The following is a 15516-nucleotide window of genomic DNA, read 5'->3' as shown; positions in this document are numbered from 1 at the left end:
CCTGGTGCTGTGTGATTTTTAACTTTGTACACCCCAGTCCAACACCGGCATCTCCAAATCATTTGAACAATGATTTTGTTAATTTACAGTATGACTCAAAAGAAGCATATTTCTTTACAAATCTCTATTCAATAATTCTCCAGGCTTGATAGCTATAGCACATGTTGATTATGGATTTAAAATAATTATCTCTAATGGTACACATTTTTCACTGCCAGTTTCTTGCATTTTTTGTTTATTTTGCAGTACTCCCAGTGCAAACATAATATGTGGCTGAAGTGGTGGCTACAATTCAGATTCATTGACAGTACATAATACTCTAGAACTTAAAATGCTGTAAGTTCACCAGGACAAGTGCCACAGCAACAAGGTCAATAGAGAAAACTACTATGCATTAATCAAATTTACTTTCAGAACATACTACATCACATTACCATAATGATTAATTCAAAAACAACCAACTTATTTGGAATATATTTATTCCATGAAAATTAAGGCCACATTTTCACCACAGAAACTTTCTGACTCAGGAATCCCATCCTTGTTTAAAAAGCACCATAGGACCCAACTTTATTCCAGAGATACAGAGTGGGATGAAGTAAAACCTACTCGGTCAGAAGCAGATCATAGATTACTTCCTTTTGGAAGCTATGAAGTCCTGCAGCCCTCCCCCTTACAACCCAACATACCCATTCACCCCCCATAAGCTCTTCTTAGTGAGATACCTGGACCCTTGGGTTGATACCTCTGTACCAAATTAGCCATGATCAACAATGGCAGAGCCTTGAAAACATCAGAATAAACTTCTAGCAATCCAATATATCTCACTTATACACACTGAATATGAGAAGAACTTGCTCTTATTTATGAAACTAATAAAATCATTAAATCTCCCCAAGAGGTTAACCTGTTATAAAAATGAATATTTCTATTCGGTAGTTACATTGAAGAAAAGTTATTCTTTAAATAGCTTCGTTAAATTGTTCATAAAGCTGTGAAATCAGAACCACCTGCTGAGATAAACTTTAGATTTTGAAACTTCGTCATGTATTCATAATAACAACCCATAATAACAAACTCATTTGAAAGTATGGAATAGGTGCTCATTTTTTTTCTAACTTACATGAGGTGATCTGTCAATTAAAACAATCCGACAGACAATTTTCAAAATTCTCTCTGACATTGTGTGCCTGGATTATTTTGCAAATTTAAAGAGGTGGGGATGAAATAGCTCAAACTGATGTTTTTACTCTTTTAAGAGTATTTTAAATTTACTCTATCCCAAAAGGTTAAGTAATAGTCAAAAGGGGCCTGTTTGAACTCAGTAATAAGTTGCAATGACCCTGCTGAGTTCAAGTTTATCACGTAGGAAAATCATATACCTTCCCAGCAAAAGTATTTCAGAAAGTAGGTAGGAATTTTGGTGCTGGGCCCTGCATGTAATTTGTGAAGGGCTGTGGGGTCTTCCTGACTCCATGGAAATCTGGGCCTTAATCTCAGTGAAATTAATTCTTTTTTCTTCTACTTTACCTGTCATTTTCTCTTTTTTTTCCCATCCTCCCTTGCAACTGACAACTTGCAGTGGAGTCGAGATAAACAGACACTATAAAAAATTGCCCCAAATACTTTCCTTCATTTGCAAGTTTGAACATTGAGAGTGGGCAACTGTTCCAACAATGATACACCAGATTTGAGCTGCTTCCCCTTTAATGAAACTCCATAATGCACTGCACATGGAAATGAGGTCATTGGATAGCTATCAGGATTGAAAACAGTAGCTACGTAGAGAAAGCACAGTTAATGTTTCAGGTCCAGTGACCCTTTTTCAGAACTGGATCCAAAACGCTACCTCTGGTTTCTCTCCACAGATACTGCCAGACCTGCTGAGTTTTTCCAGCAATTTCTATTTTTCTTTCTGATTTCCAGCATCCACATCTCACTTGATTGTTTTGAAAACAGTAGCACCTCTTTGTCTTGCTTTTCTACAGGTGCCGAGGCCACACCGTACTACATTAACTGAATCTGGTAAAGTCAGCTCAATTCTTCATCCAATGATTTGCAGAGGTATAGCTGGTGCATGTATGGAATGAGCTGCCAGAGGAAGTGGTGAAGGCTGGTACAAACTAACATTTAAAAGACATCGAGATGGCCAAATGAATAGGAAGGGTTCATAGGGAAATGGGCCAAGTGTTGGCAAATGGGACTGCATTAATTTAGGATATCTGGTTGGCATGGACAAGTTCGACCGAAGGGTCTGTTCCTGTGCTGTACAACTCTAACACTCTAATTAAAATGATTAGATTTGATAACTCCAGGTGAAGATTTAGCACCAGCTTAGACCAAATGGGCCTTTTATGAGCTATTAGTTTCAATGGTTTAATGAAATGGAAAGCTTTGGCTGATAATGTTTATCTGTGTGTTGAGATCCAGACATTTCCCCCTATCTTTCTCTCAGGCCTAACACAAAACCAAAGAAGAGCACCATGCTGCAAGGCAGAAGTGAAATAGTTTCTGACATAAAATAGTTTAAGTTCAGCGTTTTCACTGGAGTTATGAGCACTGAGATAACATTGCCTCAAATCTCTAATTTGCTCAATTTTGGGAAAAAAAAGTCTTAGCATTGCCAAGCAAGTTAAGAATAAAGGACGTTGAGAAATGGTTTTATCAAGTAATGAAGATAGCCAGTTGTTTTTTCCTGTTGTCAAGTATGCACATTTTGTATAAATTGTAAATGTGTTTTAATTTGTCACGATTTGTAAACTAATAAGACAAGACAGAGTAAAACAACTGCTTCCATTTCCATAATATATACCATGACATAAAGTGAATAGCCTTTAAATCAGGGTTTTTGGAACAAAACTAAACTGTCCAAGTTATATTGAATGACTTATGGTCATCATCTACACTGCAATTATTGTTACATATCTGATACCTTTGTTTGCAATAGCATATGAAATGACACAGCAGACTTTGTCAACATTATCAACAGTATTTTCACCCCAATTAAAGTCATAAGGATGTTGACTGTGTGACTGTGTAGATTATTTAATCATTTAATCAGAGATTCTTAGAGCAAATAAAAAGGTAATTTAGCATATTGTGCCTGTGCTGGCATAGTGTAACAACTATTTAATTAGTCTGTTCTCCTTTGTTCTTTTTCCATTGCTTTTTCAAGTATGCATCCTATTTCTTTTGAAATTTATTATTGAATTTGTTTCCATCACTCCTTCAGGGAATATACTGTAGAACATGACAAGTCATTAAACAAAGAGAAAGATCTCTTCCTTCAATAATTTTGCCAATTATCTAAATCTCTGCCATCTAGTTATTAACTCCCCTGTTAATGAAAAGTTTCTCAATTCACTCTGTAAAAATGTTTCATGATCTTGAACTCCTCAATTCTAAGTGAACAATTTCAGCTTCTCTCTACAAGAAAAATGGACCATTGGATGAGCTAATGAGGCAAACCAGCTCCTAGAACTTCCAGATTACAGATCCAGCCTTCAGAAAGATGTGGAAAAGAAAAAGAACAGAAGGAAAAACAATGTGCTGGGAAGTCCACAAGTAATTAATAACAAAATTGTTGGTAGAAAATAAGCAGCCCATTTTATATCACTCTTGATTATCAATCTTACATTTCCAAACAAAGTGACCCTCCAGTGTTTTACAGCGAAATTATTATTCACTTTTAAATTAATTTGTCTATTCTTGAAGTTGCTACTTTAAGAATAGTTACTAATTTTGTCAGCTGGTAGAAAGACATTGCAGAATTATCTTTTTTTCGGATTTACTTCTCCAGCTTTTTAATCTTCAGATGTATTCCATTTTTCGAGCGGAGGACTATTTGGGGTGTTTTAATTGGTAGATTTACTTCATCAACCTCCAGTTCAAATCGATTAAGAATTAGAGCGGCAGCCACCTTCATTTCATTCATGGCAAAGTGCTGACCAATGCAGTTCCTAAAAATAATAAATACACTGGAGTTTACAAGGGGGAGTTTTTCAATCTTTCTTCAAAAGTCTACATAATCAATAAGTTAATATTCTTTACATAAATAATTACAGGGATAATGCATTCTGCTGAACTGAATTGATTTCTGGTCCTGGTCAATTTGGTTATTTGTTTACCATTGTATTAGCCATCTCAGTTTTTGACAGGATAGGTTAGCACCCATTTCTAAACAATGTACCATCATTCTGATAATTCACAGTATCCCAATAATCAGACATTGTCCCATTTCTTTCAAATCACTGTCATTACATATCCCAGGACACTAGAAATTTTTGTGGTGGAAAATCTGTACCTCAACATTCCAGCATAAGTTTTGGAGTATACCTAATCATTAACCCCTCTGATGTTTGTGGGTCAAGGAGAAATCTTATGATTTCAATATCCTGGGCAAGTTTTTGAACAATTAGATGGAAAATCTTCAGCTCCATCCAGTTGAGTGGCAACAAAATGGAATAATGAATGCCAAGTTTTGGGGAATTGTTGCCAAGGCTTTCAGAGAAAAATATCAGAAGTGTTTCATTAGCTCCGTTGGTAAGGGGGTCAGAGGCTTTTCAGAAGTCATCAGCAATCACCAGGGGCTCAGGCCACAATCCTGGCCTGGATCATTATTTGGCAATCTGATATATTTGGTCTCATTTGGACAACTAGCTTTTGGGACTTTGAGAGATTTTTTAAAAAATCGTTCATGTGATGTGGGTTTTGCTGGAAAGGTCTTCATTTATTGCCTATCATGCAGTTAAGAGTTAAGCTTCCTGTAGTTTTAGAGTCATATGTAGGCCAGACTAGGTAAGGATGGTAGTTTCCTTCCTGTAAAGATCATTAGTGAACCAGATGGATTTTTAATAACAATCAACTGTGAGATTAACATCCATATGAATATCTATGGGCTAGCTTTTTACTTGTGCTTCTTTTTTTTTACTGAATTCAAACCTCACCATTTACCTTAATTGGATTAGAACCCGTGCATTAAGATCATTAACCTCGGGTTCTGTATTACTTATCCAATGTCAGTACCACGATGCCACCACTTACGTTTACTGAGGACTCCCATGCCATATTAAGGTCCCACCCAGATCTATGGTCTAACTCTCACCAATCCTTTTATTTCCTGAACCCTGCTTGGCATCATTCCTCTCAACTTATAGGCTTTTAGATAGCCATCTACAGAAATATACATAGAAACATAGGAAACAGGGCTAGCAATGGGCTAGTCAGTCCTTCAAGCCTTTTCAATAATTCATTTTGATCATGATTGATCATCCAACTCAATAGACTGTTACTGCTTTTCCCCAATGTTCTTTGATCCTTTTAGCTCAATTTCCCAGATCTATCTCTTCATTTGATTTTATGTGACATATTCTCCATTCTGAAACACCATAAGTTACTCATTGAGCCATTCCCACCTTTGGAACTCTCTCCCTAAGCTTCCCCAGCTGGATCTGTTTAATCTTGCTTTGCTAACCTCATAACATTTGATCCTGCCTTTGGGCTCTTTCCATTAATGTCTTCTCATCCCACCCCGAAAAACACAATTTTTTTTAACATGAGAAATCTTCACCCCACATCTCCCCAAACTTTATAATTTTGATCCTAATATTGTAGATTCCAGTATTATATATTACTTAACAGTAATAGAAGGATATGAAATTGTTCTGCTGAACTGGAATACATTAATTCACCTGCTGTAAACTAGGTTTATATAAAAATAATTTGTGTCACGAACAACATCAAATTGACAATCAACACTCTTGTTATCATACCTTGGTCCGACAGAGAAAGGCAAGTAGGAATGGTGGTGCTTATTTTCTGAATTTTCTGGAGTAAACCTCAATGGGTTAAATTTCTGATAAGAAAAGACAATGGTAGACATCAGTTAGAAATGTGTAGTAGATGCTTGTACAAATATCAACAAAAAGCTAGGTTATGGTAAATCAGCTTCATAAAAATCCATTATGTTTATCATGTGATAGTGTTGCATGTTTACATCATCATTTAGAGAGCTACAGTATACTGAATTTCAAAGGGTACTTGACAGAAACTATAGATGAAGGGGCCCAAACAGTTGCTGGATAACATATATCAGGTTGGAATATTCTCAGCCAGTGTGAGACTTGACCTTGGAACACAGATGCGGGCCTTTTGAGTATCTTTTAATTAGTTACTGTCAAGCTTGCCATGTAATTAAGAATGAGAGGGTGGTGGGGTGCTACTCTTTCAAACTGCCACTTCAATCATAGGGTCAGCAGTTGTGAAGCCTTGGCACCATTACCAAGGAAGTGTACTAACTGCAGTGGCTCTAAGGCAGGCAAAGTGCCTAGCTCCATTTTGAGCGACGACCTTCGTAGCTGAAAACTGTTTTTCTGTGCTGGGGCTTAGTAGGAAAGCCCTGACAACTGAAGGTGCTGGGGGCAGAGGTGGGGAGTGGTAGGGGTGCAGCATTAACCTCCAGTGTTGGAGTCAGGACTGTGGGCTGGCCTTTGTTATGCCAAGGCCTCTCAAAAATGATGGTGTCCCAGTTGCTGGGAAGTGACTGGGAGACTGTTTCCATGCATTCAGGTGCTTCATCACATTGTAGGAGTCAACCCAACCCTAGTAGCCCAGAAAAACTAGCCTTTAATTTGACCTCTAATTATTCAATAGGCCTTCTGCCCCTGGTCAGCAGAGTGGGAAGCCACTGCCATTTTCACCTAATAAGGGCCTGATAGTATGACTGCTCCAGGGAGCTCTCCCAATCTGCTTCCCTGGCATTTTGCCACTGTCACCATAACAACCTGCTCTTCCAAGCTCACTTCTGATGTGTATTTCTCACTCTCAAGTGTAGTCAATTTTACAAAATTCTACTTATAAATCACATTTTGGGTAGAACTGAACTTTTTCTTTCATCTCAGTAACTGAAATTTTGCATTCTACTGTGACACACAGTAAAATACTTCTCCATTTCAATCCTGTCCAAAGCAGAATGAATAATAGTGCTCTTATTTAAATCCTGTGATTAGGTTGTTGTAGAAATAATTGTTTATCACCATCATTCAGATCTAACTGTAAACAAAAAATAACTTTAAATAATTGTAATTAATGATAACTTTATGTTATAGATAATAGCAAGTAAGCTTCAAGGTACCACCGTACTAAGAGATTGAGATCCCATTGATAAACTACAGAAGCTTTGTCCTGGTTGTTTGTTTTCTTTGATGTGTTTCTACTTTGAAACTTGCTACAATATGTTGTATGCTATCCCATTTATGTTTTATTTTGGTCTCAATAATTCAAAAAATCTCACAGCAATTCCTTAGCATGATTGACTTATTTTGATCTCTATCCCATTTTCAGCTGGTGATATTCTTACGTGTTAAAGGCTGTGCTTATGGGATTATTAGCAGCAATGAGGAATGTTGCATTTTACAGACAGCAACAGCTCATTCTCAAATGGGAATGCTCTCATCCTTGGTTTACTCATCTTCAGCTGCTTCACCAATGACTTTCTTTTTATTGTAAGGTTATAAGGGGGGATTTTCACTGATAACAATGTTCAGTATCACACATGAATCCTCAGATACTGAAACAGCCTATGTCCAAATGTAGAAAGATCTGAACAATATCCAAGTTTGGGCTGACAAGTGCAAAGTTACATTCATGCCACATAAGTACGAGGTAATGACCATCTCTAACAAGGTAAAATCTAACAATTGTCCCTTAACATTCAATGGCATTACCATTACTGAATCTTTCATAATTAATATCCTTCAGTTACCATTGACCAGAAATTGAACTAAACTGGCAATAAATATTTTGGTTACAAATGCAGGTCAGAGACTAGGAAGCCTGCACAAATAACTCACCTCCCAGCTCCTGAAACCTATCCACTTTCTACAAAGTACAAGTCAGGAATGTGATGGAATACTCCCTAGTTGCCTGGATGAGTGCAGCTCCAACAACACTCAAGAAGCTTGACACTATCTCAAGCAATGCTGAGTCACTACATGCACACCTCCTTATCAAAACAGTCCATCTCTCACTCTATGGAGAAGTATGCACTTGGTTGGCATCACGTCCACAAAAATTCATTCCCTCCATCACCAACGCTCAGTAGCAGCAGTAAGTATCATCCACAAGCTGCACTGCAGAAATTCGCCAAGGTTCCATAGACAGCACCAACCAAACCCAGTATCACTACCATCTGGAAGGACAAGGGCAGCAGATACATAGGAATGCCACTACCTGCAGGTTTCCTTCTAAGCTATTTACCACCCTGACTCAGAAATATATTTATGCTTTGTCAGGTCAAATTTCTGGAACTTGCTCCCTAACAGCATTGTGGGTCGACCTACAGCAAATCAATTACAGGGGTTCAAAGCTCACCACTTTCTTCTCACGGTTAACTAGGGATGGTCAATAAATGCTGCCCTGGCCAGCTATGTCCATATTTGATGAATGGATAAAAACAAAAAAGGTTGACTGTATACACTTCTCCAAAGAGTGAGAAATGGAGCATTTTGGTAAGGAGGGGCCGTGTATTGACTCATCTTGATACTTTGACATAGGATCCTATTTTGATGAGTGCTCCATCAGTCATGAGACAAAGTAATAATACTTCATCTAAGTGCTGTATGTGCAATGAACTCTTCTCCTCCAAGCATCACCTAGCATTACACATTTGGGTTTATGGCATTGTTCTTCTAGTCCATGTGTTTTGCACCCTGGGAGCTCTAGCATTAGCTGTATGTGATGTGACCCCAGATACCTCTTTTAAAGTTGCCTTTGATTACTTCTGCTTCACCGAGGCTTCTATTTTCAATTTGCAAGGATCAATGACATAGTCAACATTGCCTTTAGATAAGGTGAATAGCAAAGGTGTTTTCCAAAGGGTGGGAGAGTTCAGAACTAGAGGGCATAATTTTAAGGTGAGAGGAGAAAGATTTAAAAAGAATCTGAAGGGCAACTATTTCACAAAGAGGGTGGTTTGTATGTGGAATGAACTATCAAAGGAAGTGATAGATGCAGGTACAGTTACAACATGTAAACAACATTTGGATAGCTACATGAATTGGAAGGATTTAAGAGGGATATGGGCTAAGTGGGGGAAAATGGGACAAGTTTAGTTTGGGAAATCTGGTTGAAATGGATGAGTTGGACTGAAGAGTCTGTTTCCATGTTGTATGAATCAATGATCCTGTAACATTTGAACCCTGCATACTTGTCACATGCATGGAGATATCACTGCAGAGGATGTGAATTTGCTCAATGCAGGTTCATGATTGATGCAGCTGCCATTGAAGGTTCTCCCATCATGCAGTCCATTAAGTAGTCACTGACTTCACCCACTTTGGGCATGGTCCCACCCATTTTTCCATTCTCAGGTAATTTTTAGTAATTGGCAGATCATGGAAGGAAATTTGGGTTGTGAAGAATATCCTGAGTCTGAGGTTCAATCTGATCATCAGGTCCACACCTGTCTACCCCACCCCAACCCCAAGCCTCCATGTTTCTTTGTACCCCACACACCCTGAATAACTGACCTTCACCTAATCACAAGATGTATCCACCTACACCTTGAACTGAGATTCCAACAATCTACCTTACTCCTAAACTCCATCTGTCCAGTTTGATAATGTCCATCATTGTACAGCACAGATCATCATTGAGGCCAGTGGTGGTGAACACTTGCCACCCATTTTCCCACAGCATCCCAAGTCATCCCATGTACTACCAACTTCCGCTCTACGTAGGTACCAAGTTTCCCTCTGCACTCCAGGCTGCAGCCTACAATCCTCAGTATTGATTGCCTCTACATCTTTACAGTAGCCCAATGCCCTGACTGTAATGAGGCAGATCCCCTATCTGTGACTGTCCAAATGACAGCCCGTGCCCAAGCCCTACTTTGTGATTGGTTGCTGCTCTTGAATCACTTGACTGACAGCAAGCCCTATGACTCAACTGAGGACTATTCCCTTTTGACTTGGAGGCATGACTATTTGATTGATAAACATGCAGTATGTTTACCATGTAGACTGCTGGCACATGCTGTACATGAGAGATGGACATAACATGGTGTCATATAGCAACATGTATAGCCTTTGACTAATAATTGTTGACAAGCTGACTACCATTGTGCTTTGCTGTTTAGGGTACTACCTTAAAGCCTTAAAGTTTGAAAGCAGCCAGACAAAAAGTCAGCAAGGCAAGATAACGATGCAGTGAACATCCAAGTGGAAGCTGAGTGAGCGATTGCCAAGAAAGCGAGCAATTAGACCTGAGATGCAGCCTTGCCTGAACAGTGAGCTGATTGACCATTTCTGTATGCAAAACACCCTTGCACCAACATTGCAACGATAGTTGCCACGGTGATTCAAAGTGCAGCATTGAAGGACAGTAGCATTCGGTGAGTGGATTTGAGGTATACCATGGCAAGTTGTAGCACATGTCAGATGCCAATCTCCATGAATGCAGGATGCATATGGCCAGTATCCATGAAGCATGTCATAGAGCCATAGAGATGTACAGCATGGAAACAGACCCTTCGGTCCAACCCGTCCATGCCGACCAGATATCCCAACCCAATCTAGTCCCACCTGCCAGCATCTGGCCCATATCCCTCCAAACCCTTCCTATTCATTTCCCATCCAAATGCCTTTTAACTGTTGTAATTGCACCAGCCTCCACCACATCTTCTAGCAGCTCATTCCATACATGTATGACCCTCTGTGTGAAAAAGTTGCCCCTTGTGTTCCTTTTATATCTTTCCCCTCTCACCCTAAATCTATGCCCTCTAGTTCTGGACTCCCCCACCCCAGGAAAAAAAACTTTATCTATTTATCCTATCCATGTCCCTCATGTCCTGAGACATTGATGTTGTATGTCCAAGATGAAGGTTTGGAGGAGCATGCATTAAGCTGGAGTCAAAATGCACCCACCGTAGCTTTTGTGCTGGGAATTCTCTGTGTCAAGTTTCTATCCAGTGGGTGGCAAAATAGGAGAGTGTAGATTAATAAAACAAGATCAAATACTAATGCAGATGGTAATTTGTGACGATTCCTGCTCATAGGGGTCTCGCTGGTAACCAGCAAAAATCTCAATCAAGGTCGGGAAATCTGTGGAAAATGGTACATTTTGTTTCTGGCGATGAGAAAGGCCTACTTTAAATTGACACACAATTCTTCCAAATTTCTAGTCATAGGATCTGGTAAGATTTTACATAAGGTCTTGTGTGTCAGTGGGTAGTGTTCTTTGCCTCTGAACTAGAAGTTCCTGAGTTTAAATCCTACTTCAGGACTTCAAAACCACAGAAAGTGCATTGATAACAAAGCTAAACACTTTATCAATCTTCAAATCCTTCCATCATGCCTACCTCAGATAATAATGATAGAGAGTCATAGATAGCCATGTAGAATGGCATTATCATGTTCTGGGTTCAGACTAGTGACCTGATTTAGTTAAAACAAGCTACATACAGAAAACAGATGTAAACATGTACTTGGTCCACCTCAAGAGTATCTAGATGTTGGAAGTTGTTTAAATTTGATTTTATTTATTATTGTCCCATGTACTGAGATACAGTGTTGTTTTGGGTGCTTTACAGGCAGATCATACAAAAGTGCACTGAATAGCAGAACAGAGTGCAGAATACAGAATGCAGGGAGAGAGATAAACGTGAACATTTGAGAGATCTATTCAAAAGAATGAAAGCAGCAGGGAAGTGGTGGATAATAAGATTTCGATCATAAAATATTACACCATTTGGTTTATACTCAAACGTCAATGAGATACTCAGAAATATTACAGATATTACTCAAAAATTACAAATTAATAAATATCTAAAGTATTGTATCTTTGTTAAACATAAAGCATATAAATATGATACTATTAAAATTAATGGAAAAATTGAATCAAAGAGTCTTGTTTTGGAGGTTGGTAGAATCTCTAGTGACAGTGCACTAACAGGTTGGTGTTCATGTAATGACTCTGTCAACTAATGTCTCAGTATTAGAAAATAAATTACCTCAGGATCATCCCAGAAATTTGGATTCCTGTGGAGGGAGTAGATACTTAATGCAACCAGACAACCTGTGAAAATATAATTCACACATTCAGTAGCAATTTCAGGCATATGACTCATTCTTCTTATTTTCCAAACTTTATTTTGCACACTATTTCCCAGGCTATGGGACAATCAGGTAGTCTGCTCTAAGGTTCCTGCTGGTGAGGCAATGAGTCTTTGAAGATACAGTGGAAGCCTTTTGACATTTCCTCTTTGGGGAAAAGTGTCTGATTTCTTTCTGGCATTTTCCTGACATCTGAGATGTCGGAATTTGCTTACGTCATGTCAGTGATATACTCATGAATCTGAAAATCATGAAAATCTGTGGAAACGTTTGGAATAATTATTGTACATAATTTCATCAATGAGCTTCAAAAAAATCTGATTATTAGAGTTAGGTTAATGCTTTGAAATTCATTTCTATCAATTCTATTTCTAGCATTCAATTATTGCACATTCTTGCAGCTTCACATTTCTGTTCTCTGTTGCTCTTGAGACCATTGACTCCTTCATCAGGATTGAACAAATTATTTAACTGTAAGTTTGGCAATGCTAAAGAGTTGGCTCCTTTACTGGTCCTACCACTACTTCTGCCACACTCTCTAGACTCTATAACATTCAGATCCCTCATCATCATGTAGTAGCACTCAGAAAACGGAAAACGAAAGGAGGAAAAACTGAAGCAGCTTTTCCTCAGCAGACGCACTGATAATGCTGAAGATGTTCCAGCTAGTAGGTAGATACAGCAAGTCATTATTTTGTAAAGTCATTCCATCAGCATACACCAGGAGGTTCAAGGCCACCAACACTAAGTACCCATACAATAGCCAGTCATCATTTGCGTCACCAATTCAGGTAGCACTTGGACACATGCATAAGATTAGGATAAATAGAAATGTGGCAGATAGCATCATTAGGAGAAACAAATTGATTTGAGTAAAGTAATGCCTAAGTATTAGCAGTGACACATTGAGTGATAACAGTTCACACAGCAATTGGAAAATTGAAGGTCCATGGAATTAGAGTCCAAGGAACTGATGAGAAAATCCACCAAAGTAAAATCTCCTTGAAAAAGAGATTCCTCACTGCACAATTGTGATGTTTATAACTGTGATGTTTACAACTGTTATTGCATCCATTCTTCAAACCTTACTGAGATTACAAGTCTACAGCCATTTAGAGGAATGTCGTAAGTAATCTTGCACTGTAAATTTGCAAATGCTCAGAATCAAGGAGGCGAAAACTCATCACTCAGAATCTCACTAAAACTGTCGGATACATTCCAAAGTGTTGACAGAAAAGAATCAATGATTTTCTTTGCTTGATTTTCACTAAGCAGACAAATGATGCGATGGCTATAACAGTGGCAGTAATAATCTATGCTTCACTAGTGTCCAAATCACCGTACACCTTTTCCATGACCCGTTGGCAGTTGTTTGTAGATGGATAATATTTAAGAAGAATGAGTACATGATTTATAATGAAGTACTTGACAATAATTTATGCAAATAATAAAAGATTCTGAAATATAAGACCTGCAGGTACTTGCTTTCCATCAGGGAATATGAGTGGTTTGCTCAGTTTCCTGGACACTCCTGGTAGAGGGGGATAAAGCCGTAGTGATTCCTTTAGGCACATTGTGGTGTAAGGCATATTACTTAAGAATTCCCTGAAAATAAATATCGAATACTTAATAGCAGATAAACAAAATTGGTTGACATATATTATTTGAATTAGATTAATTTTGCTAGCAGCAGAAACAAGGCTGCAAAGTGCTAATAGTAAACAGTACCAATTCTAAAGTTTGCAAATAAAAAATACTCTTTAATAAGACAACATTGAAAGACCCAAATCCATAAACTGTGATACCCATAAAGCTGTGTTGCAAACAGACAATGAGAAAACAGCTAAATTCACTGTGAAACTTACCTAAATAATAGCATTTGTTTGCACTGACCATTAACAAGCATTTTTCATCTCAGTGTGACATGGCATGGATCAGATATTCTGTTCTGACTTTTCTGACCCCACATTTATTCACATTGAGGTTTTCATTTACTAGAAGAGTCTCACAAAATTGAGGTTATGTTCTCTGATTCTACTTTCCTTGCTTAATTTAAAGTATTGCTCATCATAAACCTCACTGAGCCCGCTGTTGTCTACCTTTCTCAATGGATCACTTTGTGTCACTCATCTCTGTTACATGAAGCAGTCCTGCTATTTTTCTCTTCTTCTTTGTTGTTGATTATATTTTCCCCATGTTGTGCTGCTCAGAACTCAATGCAGCACCTGATGTATGGGCTGAGGAATTTTATATCCTTAATCAAAGCACAATGGTGTAAAAGAATTCCATTGAGAGTTTGCTTTTACATCCTATAAACACTGACGAGCAAAAAATGCCCCATAATTCACCATTCAAATTTCTCCTGGCCCCCGAGGAGCTCCTGGATCTCTTCTCTACACTTCTGCTGGTGTTCTGGGTGTTGAGCCAAACAGTACAACAGCCAGGAGATTCCACTCGCTGTAGTGTCATGGCCTTCAAACATGAATGTATCAACCTCTGCTCGTAGGTCTTCATCGGATAGTCCAATTCCATGTTCATCCTAAAGCAAAATTATCGTTACAATGAGTCAGAATCGATTGTCTGGCATTGACTGATTTTTACTGGAGAATTATATTTTTGATTAATTATTCTTAATCCATGCCAAGCCATGAGAAAGTGAAATGTTTTAACATAGTTGCCTCAGAAATTGACAGTAGGCCTTACGTCTTGCTGCGACCTGTACGCAGGACTTCCACACATTGAGTCTCTCCAGTGCTGAGCCTACAGTCACTTTCAAATGTCAGCTCACTTGATGAGTCATTTGTAGTTACAACTGCTTAACTTGAAAGTACAGGATTGGAGAGTGATGGTTGGAAATTAGGAATGCTGAATAAATTGGGAAACAGCAAGTAAATCAGGTAGTTTGGCTTATTGAGCAGATTGTTAGGTTATTGAACTGATCGGCTTATTGTGTGATCTGAAGTACTTTAAATATGCACTTTCAAGTGGAAGACGGGGGAGTTGCCCAATGAAGCAAGTCAGGTATTGAGAAGGGGCAGTGTTAATGAGATCAACCGTCACTCTCTGTGGGATAAAATACAAAAAATAAATTTAAAAAACACTTGAGAAAGAAACATCAAGCTGCTTGTGGAGGGAGGTGACAGTGGTATATGAAATACGGTTTCTCTCAAACCCTTGGACTACAGATATGTATTGGGAAAAAAACATCATCTGATAAAAGGTGAAGTAACAATCTTCCTTTACTTCCTTGCACTTACAGGCAGGAACATATCATTTGTTTTATGAACATTCTGTTCTATTGCTTATTATCTGGTAGATTTGCTGCCACCATCTTCTTTCCTGGTAGGGATCAATAGGATCTGTTGGTCTAGCGTATTAGAGGAAAACGACGCGGTATCTAATGAGA

The 15516-nt window shown here is 38.4% G+C and overlaps 1 protein-coding gene across 1 annotated transcript in view; it reads right to left on the bottom strand.

Moving 5' to 3' along the window:
- Positions 1 to 15516, bottom strand: part of LOC140479859 (cytochrome P450 4B1-like) — a 50345-nt gene continuing 34829 nt past the window's right edge. Inside the window, exons 8-12 of the mRNA XM_072574176.1 lie at positions 14459 to 14649; positions 13582 to 13715; positions 12008 to 12072; positions 5772 to 5854; positions 1 to 3959 (exon numbers count right to left, since the gene is read on the bottom strand). Coding sequence (XP_072430277.1) covers positions 3788 to 3959; positions 5772 to 5854; positions 12008 to 12072; positions 13582 to 13715; positions 14459 to 14649 — 645 coding nt within the window. The 3' untranslated portion in view covers positions 1 to 3787. The remainder of the gene's footprint in view (positions 3960 to 5771; positions 5855 to 12007; positions 12073 to 13581; positions 13716 to 14458; positions 14650 to 15516) is intronic.

Source organism: Chiloscyllium punctatum, chromosome 7, assembly GCF_047496795.1.
Source record: "Chiloscyllium punctatum isolate Juve2018m chromosome 7, sChiPun1.3, whole genome shotgun sequence".
In the NCBI taxonomy this organism is placed as follows: Eukaryota; Metazoa; Chordata; class Chondrichthyes; order Orectolobiformes; family Hemiscylliidae; genus Chiloscyllium; species Chiloscyllium punctatum.
The sequence above is the reverse complement of the archived record's forward strand: the minus strand, read 5'-3'. Positions and strand labels throughout refer to the sequence as shown.